At 43.6% G+C, this 10,874-nt stretch overlaps 1 protein-coding gene across 1 annotated transcript in view; it reads left to right on the top strand.

Annotated features, from left to right (window-relative positions):
• The first annotated feature begins 10,664 nt into the window (after positions 1–10,664).
• FOXO3 (forkhead box O3) overlaps positions 10,665–10,874 on the top strand; it is an 89,155-nt gene continuing 88,945 nt past the window's right edge. Inside the window, exon 1 of the mRNA XM_018563751.1 lies at positions 10,665–10,863. Coding sequence (XP_018419253.1) covers positions 10,703–10,863 — 161 coding nt within the window. The 5' untranslated portion in view covers positions 10,665–10,702. The remainder of the gene's footprint in view (positions 10,864–10,874) is intronic.

Genomic DNA, 10,874 nt, shown 5'->3' with positions numbered 1-10,874 from the left:
TTGTCTCCTAATACTGCTATATTGAGTTCATTATGTAAAGTTCGTTCTTGTTTTTGTCTCTTTGTGAGCATCTAATATGTCTGATTTGTCTTGAAAGCCACTGCTATGCAGATACATGACATTTATTGACTGTGTATCCATACTAGTCATACGAGATGCTTTGTGTATTTCATCTCCTTGTCTTGTCCAAAAATGTAATAAATACTTTGTGACAGATAAAATAATTTTCAAAATATATTTATTAGTTTTCCATTGTCACGGTCTAGGGACCAGGGTACTAGGGTAAGTGAGCTCTTGTGTTTGCGCAGTTGGTAGGAGTCACAATTAACAGGGAGCAAAGCGAAAATCCGGCACGGATTTCCGGATATTGTGACATCCATCTTGAGACCGGTTCCGGATGTGTTTCCGGTGCATTTTCTCCTTTTTTTCTTGGTTCTGCTTGCGTTTAAGTGTGTTTTGGTGAGTTAACATGCATTTTTGCACGATGGACAGATGGAGCTTCCTCTCGTTAACACACAATGCTTCTAGGTATTTGAACCGTTGTTAGGACATACAGTGCTCAAGTTATGCAATGTGAATGGGCACATGTAACAAATATTAAGTAGGTGTTATTCCAATTTGGCTGCATAAGTAGAAATACACTTTACAGTTGCCACACACATATCAGTTTAGCACAGCTTTCTTTTTAATTCAATTTTCAATATTTTCTTTTGACTTGGTACCTGTGTGTTTGCTAGATTTTTTTCCCGATATTATTAAAGTTACAGTTTGCTCCTTTTTTTTCAGAATACCTTAAAAGATTTAATGTAAAAATGTGTTTAATATACAACACAAGCTATAAGCCTATGGTAAACAATCAAAACATTGCAACCTGCCTGATAGCTTCCTTTTTAATTTGAGCTCAGGAGAATTGACTGAAAGTGATGGATTGATGCTGACATACAATTTCATTTTTCATCAATACAATTGGTAACAAATGTGTGTGGACATCCTTCCTCCTATATGGTATCTCAGAAATAGATTTTTATGCTTAGAAAAGTGTGTCCAATTCTTTCGGGAGGATGAAGCAAAAACTCATGGAGGTGGGGGTAAGAATGAGTTGATGGCTGGGTGTGGAATGGGGGGGTGATAGGGTAAGATATGGGAGTTGGGGTTTGTGGACGGTGGACAGTAGCTGATAGTGAAGGGGAAATGGTAGAACAAGGGCGCAGAGAAAGCATCGGGATGATATTTTGGGTTATGTAGAGCAGCCAGGAAAGGGGGAATTTTCAGTAGGTATGCAAGGCAGGTGTCTGAAGATCAGCAGAGGACAGTGGGATTGTGAACTGCTTGATTAGAAGATAGCAGAGATGGCAGATCTCTGGGAGCGTCTAATTGTGGCTCAGCAGTAAGAAGAGCGGATACAAAATTGCAGCATGTGCACTGGATTGTGAATAATAGGTGGTAGAAAGAAATCAATAAAAGCAGGCCATGGACAGCTAGGGTTGAGAAAATATGATTTTTTACTTACCATAAAATCTTTTTATTGTAGTCTATTGAAGAACACAGGGGTTATACTGCTGCCTACAGGAGGGTGGGACAATTGCAAACAAAACCAGCCCATCTATAACCCCTTCTCTATCCAGCAAGCCTGTTTTCTGATAAAGCAATATGCAAGGCCAGAGAAAAACACAGACTCTAAAAAAACAGTTTTTATAGCAACTACAAAAATCCAATTTTCTTTATTGTCCATTGAGGGACACAAGAACTCTGTACTTTTACATTATTCAGGAGATACTCACCTGGAGAAATAAGAAAGACATTTAGCTTGATGAATGCTGTGTCCCCTGAGCTTTTCATTATCCATGCCAATGATTATAATTAGGGATGCACCGATACCAAGTACGGATACGGATACTTTTCGAGCTCCAAGACTAGACTAGAGAAAAATTCAAAAATTAGGAGGCAGCTGTCATTTGTAAGGAGCACACGGAGCTCCTGGGATTTGTACATATCTGTTTTAATGTATGATTTTGTTTTTATAAATATAAATAAAGGGATGCACCAATACCAGTTTTGCGAGTACAAGTACTGATACGTGTCCAAGTACTTACAAGTAATGATACATTTTTGTTTATTGTCATGTGACAGTTTTTCTAAAACAATATCGACTAATTATTTCAGGACAGTGGTGGAGCACCAGAACCAGGTCCCAGTTGCAACCTCTGCAACCCTGGTAGTTCTCATGAAAATACCAAGTATTGGCATTGGTACTCGAAAAGTATTGGTGCATCCCTAATTATAATTGTCCTAGTGTGCCCTTCTAAAGAAGGAATTTCAATTTGGGATCTTCCAAACAGGAAACAGGTGGAAGTATGTCTCCTCTGAGAAAAGGAGTCCCTCTGATGAGAAGCATTTGTAGCAAGAGTCAAGATATGACAATATACTTCCAGGAAAATACAACACCAATTCCCAAAAAGTTGGGACGCTGTGTAAACTCTACATAAAAACACAATGCAATGATATTTGCAAATCTCATAAACGTATATTTTATTCACAATAGGATATAGAAAACATCAAATGTTTAAACTGAGAAAGTGTATCATCTTAATAAAAAAATAAGGTCATTTTGAAATTGATAGCAGCGTCACGTCTCAAAAAAGTTGGGGCAGGGCATCAAAAAGCTGGCAAAGTAAGTGGTGCTAACAAGGAAGAGCTGGAAGAACATTTGGCAACTAATTAGGTTAATTGGCAACAGGTCAGTAACATGATTGGGTATAAAAAGAGCATCTTAGAGTCAGAGGGGTTGATTTACTAACCTTATAAACACACCACGAACATGTATACACCTCTGTAGTGTGTTCCCTCCCAGCATGATCTATGGGTGGAATCTAAACACCTTTGTAGTGTGTACACACCCAGCAGGTGTGTTGTGCAAAGCCCTGCATGAATTGCAAGGTGATGTTGTGTAAATTAGCTCTACATTGTGTTGCTTGCGTTGATAATTGCAGGAATGTAAATGCATGAGCTAACCATTTTTTTCTAAACTGTAAAGCAGCATTATATATGCATCATGTGCATGATTTTTCCATATATGGCATTAGTGGAAATATGCTTTTAGATACTTTTTGGTTGATAAATACGTTTTGCTGTGTGAAAATCACACGCACCTAGTGCGTGCGTGTGTTTAGGTTAGTAAATCACCCCCAGAGTGTCTCAGAAATAAAGATGGGCAGAGGTTCCCCAATCTGTGAAAAAAAGCTGTGTCTAATAATTGTCAAACAATTTCAGAATAATGTTCTTCAATGTAAAAAAGACTTTAAATATCTCATCAGCTACAGTACATAATATCATCAAATATTCAGAGACTCTGGAGAAAAATCTCTGTGCACAAAGGACAAGGTCAAAACGCAATAATAAATGCCCATAATCTTCGGGCCCTCCGAAGAGACTGCATTAAAAACCAGGCATGATTCTGTGATGGACATCATTGCCAAGGATCGGTAATACTTCCAAAAATCGCTGTCTGTGAACACAGTTTGCTCTGCTATCCAAAAATGCAAGTTAAAGCTCTATCATGCAAAGAAGAAGCCATAACTGAACATAATCCAGAAACGTCGCCGTCTTCTCTGGGCCAAAGTTCATTCGAAATGGTTTGTTGCAAAGTGGAAAACTGTTCTGTGGTCAGAAGAATCAAAATTTGGCATTCTTTTTGGCAACCATGTCATCCAGACTAAAGAAGAGAGGGACCTTCTGGCTTGTTATCAGCACTCAGTTCACAAGCCTGCATCTATAAAGGTATGGGTCTGCATTAGTGCATATGGAATGGGTAGCTTGCACATCTGGAAAGGCACCATCAATGCTGAAAGATATATCCAGGGTATAGAGCAGCATATGCTACCATGCAGACAACGTCTTTTTCAGAGAAGGCCTTGCATATTTCAGCAGGACAATGCTAAACCGCATACTGCATCTATGACAACAGCATGGCTTTGTAGTAGAAGAGTCCAGGTGCTTAACTGGCCTGCCTGAAGTCCAGACTTTTCACCAAAAAATATTTGCAAATATTTGGCGCATCTTGAAACCAAAGATGTGACAAAGAAGACCCAGGACTGCTGAGCAGTTAGAATCCTATATCAGGCTGGAATGGGACAACATTCCTCTCTCAAAACTTCAGCATCTGGTCTCCTTAGTTCGCAGGCGTTTACAGAGTGTTGTTAAAAGATTTACCATGGGATGCTACACCGTGGTAAACATGACCCTGTCCCAATTTTTTTTAGACAGGTTGCTGCCTTCAGTTTCAAAATTACCTTTTTTTTTGTCCTTAAAATTATGATTATTACTCAGGATTTATGTAGCGGCAACAGTTTGCGCAGCGCTTTACAATATAAGGAAGACATTACAATCACAAGACAATTCAAGACAAGATGGTAAGGAAGGTTGTACATTTTCTCAGATTAAACATTATATGTTTTCTATTTAATATTGTGAATAAAATACGGGTTTATGAGATTTGCATTCTGTTTTTATGAAGATTTTACACTGCGTCCCAACTTTATTGGAATGGGGGTTCTACCATGCAGAGGTATAACTTAAGGAGCTGCAGGTCCAGTGCGAGTATGAGAGTAAGCAATTAGATTGACAGAAAGCAGGATACCCTTTGTCACAGCAGAAGGGAGGTTTATTTATTGTTGGTGCGAGGAGTTAACTTTCATAGTGGGGTTTGAGAAGCAACTGAAGATGAGTCACACAACTGCAGTGGACTGGAGGAATTTTATGAAGCAATTGTGTGTCCTGGAACTGTGTGAGAACAAAATAGGAAGACCGTACCTAATCGTAGAAATAGATGAGTCTTTGTTCACAAGCAGAGAAAATAATGCAACAACAGTGGGATTGTGGAAGTATTTGCAGGGAGCCAGGGAGATGCTTCTTCGTTCAAGTCCCTGACAGATCCCTGACCACCTGCTGACAGTCCGGGAGGAGTACACAGATGGATACTTCCTGCCAAGCAGGAAAAGAGGGGCACACAGATACTGAACCCTCACATCCTAATAAGCACCTGCAAAGGACATCCAGAAGATGAACCTTTGCCACCAGTAAATCCAGCATGGTCAATTGGGACACACTCAGCATCATTCACGGGCAAGACCACAGACCATCCCAGTGGAGGTTTTGTCACACTCAGGTGATGTCCAGTGGAGGTCTGGTCAGTACAGCAACTCGCTGAATGATCCCGTCAAGATGGGAACAGATGAAACCCCCGGGTGTGGAGACACACCAGACAGGGAAGCATTGCCATGGAGAGGGGAAGGTGCCATGCTGTCTCCAGCCATAGACTGCAGTGTAGCATCTAGGACTTCTGTATGTCATCTGGATGCCTCTCCTAGAGTCCAGGTACCCCAGCGGCGAAAGGGAGGCTGAAGGTGATGAAGATTCCACAAGAGAAGGGGAAACCATGATAGGAGTGGAATCCCTAGACACCCTGCAAGCCCCACAGAGGGAAGAATGGGCAATTTCCTTGACAGGTAAGAAACAGAGCAAAATCAAGAAGAAAAAAAAAAGTATATATGGGATTTTAGGGTACTCTAAATGTCCAATATAGGATTTTTCTTTACTATCCATTGTAATGTACAAAGGATGTTGGTACTTCCCTACAGGGGCAAATAGCCTTACCAGATACATACCTTTTGGTTAACTTTTATAAGGAAGAGAGGAAAAGTCCACTGGAAGGGGATGTCTTTAGTAAAGGCCTAAGCCAACCCCCGTGTCAATTGGTGCACCAAAATTGCCAGCTGTAGACCCTGGTGAAGCCATCTCCAAATAAGGTCTGCAGGTGTAAGGACCAGCAGAAGGACTCAGACTGTGAGAGTCCAGAAAAGTGATTTGCAATAGACATGGCGGGAGAAGGCAATATCGTGTATGTAAGGCCCACTATTTAAAGTGGTAACTTTTAGGGAATGTTAATGGGACAGACACATATTAGCTACAGAACCAGTTGGAACTGATTCTTCTCAACCTTGTAGATTTCTCGGGACAGGAATAAGACTGATGGGTAGTGAAAACCATGAAGGGATTAAGAGTACCCAAACATAAAAAAAACCTCCTGCTTAACGGAGGAGTGTGAGTTCAAGAGGGGTACCTGCCATGGGAGTTCAAGAGGGGTACCTGCTATAAGAGGAACCAGACATCCCAGGAGGTCCAGACTGACCCTCCTGGAGTCCTGATGGTCCCTGTGGATCAATGATGTGCAGTGTAGTCCGTGCTCGGTGAGGCATACAGCCCCCAAAAATGGGAACAGAGCAGGAGAGTATATTGAGGAGAATGGTAAAAGAAAATAAAGATAACCTGGGGAAGAAGAACTGCAGAGCATGGGGAACAGAAACACTATGTAGGAGAGTAAACAGGCAGAAGAAGAATGCCAGGATTGAAGGTAACACAGTGGAGAGGAGTGCATTGCTAAAGATAACGCCGGTGGTAGGAGCAACATAGGAGGAGAAGGTGGGAGTGGAGGGAGGAGGAGAGCAAGGTGGAAAATGGAGAATGCATAAGGCTGGCCATACACTGAACATTTTTTTCCATTTTCGCTCTGGGCTGAACAAAAAGCAAAAACGCTACATTCCCCCATCCATGCTAAAAATCAAGGATGGTGAAATCCCCCCTGCCAGGTTATTGTATTCTGACCGCAGCAGATGTGCCTCTGTCAGAATAACTGAATGGTGACTGCAGCTGATTGGTTGCAGTTACAGTTCGATTGAGAATTTTTAGACCTGCTCCTTCAACAAAGGCGAACTAAAAAAAATTATTTTGTCGAACTGGTGAGGTCTCGCAGGAGCCACAGGCTGCTCAGCAGGACTTAGATGATCTTCGACCAATATATGGCCAACGTAATTGTCACATTGCCTGCAGCCTATTATAGAAAAAGTTTAGGCCGGGTAACAGACTGCCATTTGTTTCTTTATGACTTATTATGTTAAAATGAAATGTATCCAACAGATAGTGAAGAGCTAAACAGCTGAACATAGGCCAGTTATCTGGTAGATTAGAGTGAATGGTGAATGATAAGTAGTTTATACAATAGGCATATACAACATTAAAAAAGTTTTAAAAAAACTTGGTGGGCTTTAGCTATTTTAAGGATCCTTTCACATGGGCGGTCTGATCGGGTCCGCCTGTCTGTTTTTTAGATGGACCCGATCAGAAGCACAATGCTAGTCTACGGGCAGCTGGATCTAAAAGGACGGGCGTCCGCTTATACCCAGTTACCCTGACTCCGGCCAGGTCTGGAAAAACAAAAGGAACGCCCGTTTCGCCAGACCTGAGTGTGCCAGCATGGGGGAATGCAATGTAATCAGACACATGTCTGTTTACATCCGACTCCCCATAGACCAACATGAGGTCCAACAGTTTAAGTTCTTTCCTCCATCGCCAGATAGAGGAAAAAACGGGACAGACACGGATGTCACAACGGTGACATCTGATCCATACTGCTCCGATCAGGAGGCAAACAGTGCACGGATCCTCTCCTGTGTGAAAGGACCCTAAAGCCTGTAATGTGTGAAAAATAGCAAAATCAGTTCAGTCAACCGAGTTGCAAAATAGGAGTCTGCACACAGCAACAACAGGGTTAACATTATCAGGGATGTCTGCCATGACACCATTTAGTGTTCAAATCTGTCTTAATGCCTCAGTCAGTGGCCATTAGTTTTAGCCTTTGTGTGTCAGTCTGTTCTATGTCTGTCATTGTATGTCACTCTGTGTGTGAAGCTTAGCGCATTACAAGGAATAACAAATTGTTTTCAATAAATTATTGAATAGCTCAGGAATCCTAATTACCTTTCTAAATGCACCCTGTGGCCTTGTGCTTTCATATGGATATTGAGCCGCCCCTATGGGGTATATTATACCATATACTGTATACTGACTCGTGCACGGTTGGTAAAGGACTGTTCCTTTGTTTTCAACTTGCTGGCGAGAAAAAGCGCATATGAAACAACTGTATTTTGGTATCTGGTGTAAACTACACAGATGACTTTGTTCTCGGTTGCCTGTCTAGTCGTGAAAGTGTTGTGACTTGATGGTGTGTCTGAGACATGTCACTGCATGTCCGTACAGGAAAAGGGAATATGTCCTGGCCTGCCCACATACCTCAAGGCTGCATACCTTTTCAGAATACATAGTGCTCCCTACTAGCTGTACCCAGCCGCAGCATTGCTTCACAATATAAAAATAGACCCTCCTTGTGAGCTTGTCTGGAGATGTTTACCAATACAGCACCCGATGGGAAAGTGCCTTGCAGGGGATGTGCTAGATATATTTGTAATGCATGTCAATCACTGTCATATGAATATATACTTTACATAGATAAACAGACATTCAGATTCCAGTTGTCTTATATGGATATTCTCAAACTGACTGAAATGGTGGCCGGTTTTGTGTGAGGGCTAAGAGGGAAATTAGTTCACTATATCATTCAGGTTGACTTTTCTGACAAAATTCTCCAACTTTTGTTGAAAGACCAGCTTTGAAAAATCTAAACTGTACAGTGACTGGGGGGGGGGGGATTTCCTCATCCATGCTGTTAGTGTGAACGGGGCAACTGAGAGTTTTTACTTGTTCAGGCTGCAGGGCTGAATCACAACAAAGCTAACAGTATGGTCAGCTTAAATGGTACTCTTTCCTGTTTGTGTTAAATGCCTTTAGCCCTCGTTCACACCTGAACGTTTTGTAGCGCGTTCTACGCTTGACGAACGCTCTACAAAACGCTCAAAAATATAAATCCCATTGTATTCAATGGTCTCGTTCCCACCTTGGCGTATTTCCGCCCGTCCCTAACGCGCTACAAAACGGCCCACGCCTGAAAAGGTACAGGTACTACTTTGGGCCGTTTTGTTGCGCGTTTCCATTGGGATAAAGCCAAGTAGCCTTCGGAAACGCGCGACTTTTTTTACCGCGAATTGCGGTAAAAGAACGCGCGACAGACGCGCATATGCAATACGCCTAGGTGTGAACGAGACCTTAAGGTTTATATTTCTGTGTGTTCCCACTTAAGCAGGGGTAGGCAAACTCTGGCCCTCCAGCTGTGGTCAAACTACAAATCCCATGATGCACCTGTCTGTGATAGTCATGGCTGTGGTGTAATAAACCCTAAATTAGAGATGTAATTTGGGTTTCCAGGACCTTAAAGCTAAACTCAAGCTACAAAGATTTCTATATACTGACACTGGTCCAGCTTGGCACAATATAAGTATATATTAATTATAAGTGGCAGGGCCAAAAGATTGTGTAAAGCAGGGGTAGGCAAACTTCAGCCCTCTAGCGGTGGTTAAACTACAAATCCCATGATGTATTTGTCTTGTGGCTGTGGTGTAATGTTAGGGCCACAGAATCATTTAAAGCAGAGGTAGCCAAACTTTGGCCCGCTAGCTGTGGTGAAACTACACATCCCATGATGCATGTCTGTGGGAGTCATGTCTGTGGCTGTGAGACTCTTGCAATGCTCCATTGACTTTGTAGTTCCACCACAGCTGGAGGGCAGGAGTTTGCCCACCCTTGCACTTAAGGAATACACTCTTGATTGTTTGCTATTTTCACCAAAGTTCAGGGTAATCTAAAGTTTTATTGCGGTAATTGTAAAAGGAGAAGAAAAATCATCACCATGCCTTGTCCAATCAAAGGGCACCTAGTATTCATGGATAAAAATACTAGCAGTTCGCTTAATGGCCGCTGTGCCATGCAAGCAACCCTCTGAGGAGAATTTATCCCACTTCCTTTTGTGGCTTGTAGACAGGAAGTAAAAGGAAATCTCCCCAATGGGACCCAGACTGCAAAATAAGCTGACGGGGTTATAACCCTGCTGTACTCCAAAATGAAAGAAAACGTTTTGGCTTCGGTTCAGAGGGAGGCACACAGAGCGCCCTGAATGTACTGATGGTGGAATGCAGCAGTGAAGGAGTGCGCTTTTCCCGCCCCCTCCTCCTCCCATGCTCCTCCCAGTGGGCGGTCCCGGGTGCCGTTAGGTTGTGTGCTCCCTGCGTGTGCCTCTCACTAGTGACACTATATCTGCTAGTGGTTGTCAAGAGGAGGAATGTGGAAGTCAACGGCGCTGTGCAGGGTGACAAGTTCCCGCTGTGTGCGGCATCTCCGTGTGCTGTCACTGTACTTTTAGCCCTGAGGAGACAGCGGAGGGAAATCAGCCTGGATGTGCTCGGACATGAAAGCGGAGCTCTAGGCGTCGCATGCTCACCTCTCCTCACTGCAGCCTCATTGGCAGCGCCGTGTCTGCTGCATCTTCACCATTGCATCGAGAGAGGGACCTGAATGAGGTGTGGGGGAATTGTCAAGATGGCAGCAGCAGCGGGAGCGAGGAGGTTATGTGCTTAGTGCATGACAACACATCCACATGTCAGATCTGCCCTTGTGTGGGCAACGGCTGGTGCTGCCGATATGCGGATCCCTTCTACTTTCCTGCTGCGAGTCCTGCGTGTGATCTAGCCCGGATGGGGGATCGCGATCGCACGTGAAGTTTCTGATGTGATCGGGAAGGATCGGATTGATGTGTACACAGCCTGCGAGTGTGGGACAAAGAGCGATCTCCGTACACCGCGTCTCCGAACATGGAGCCCGTCTAAGAGCCCCGGGGGCCCCCGTACGATGTGCGATCAGTGACATCTCTCCTCGGTACAGGCGTTTCTAAGCGGATTTCTGTTGTTTTCTCGGAAGCAGCATGGCAGAAGCTGACCCCCCGGTGTCCCCTGCCGGGAACGTGGAGATAGACCCGGACTTTGAGCCGCAGAGCCGGCCCAGATCGTGCACATGGCCCCTGCAGAGACTGGACTCCCAAGCCAGCCCGGCCAAGCCCGGTGTAGGCGGGGAGCCGGGGGACGCGTCCTCCATGA

Source organism: Nanorana parkeri, unplaced genomic scaffold (assembly GCF_000935625.1).
Source record: "Nanorana parkeri isolate BGI_ZX_2015 unplaced genomic scaffold, ASM93562v1 scaffold691, whole genome shotgun sequence".
Classification (NCBI taxonomy): Eukaryota; Metazoa; Chordata; class Amphibia; order Anura; family Dicroglossidae; genus Nanorana; species Nanorana parkeri.
This window is presented reverse-complemented; position numbering and strand designations above follow the sequence as displayed.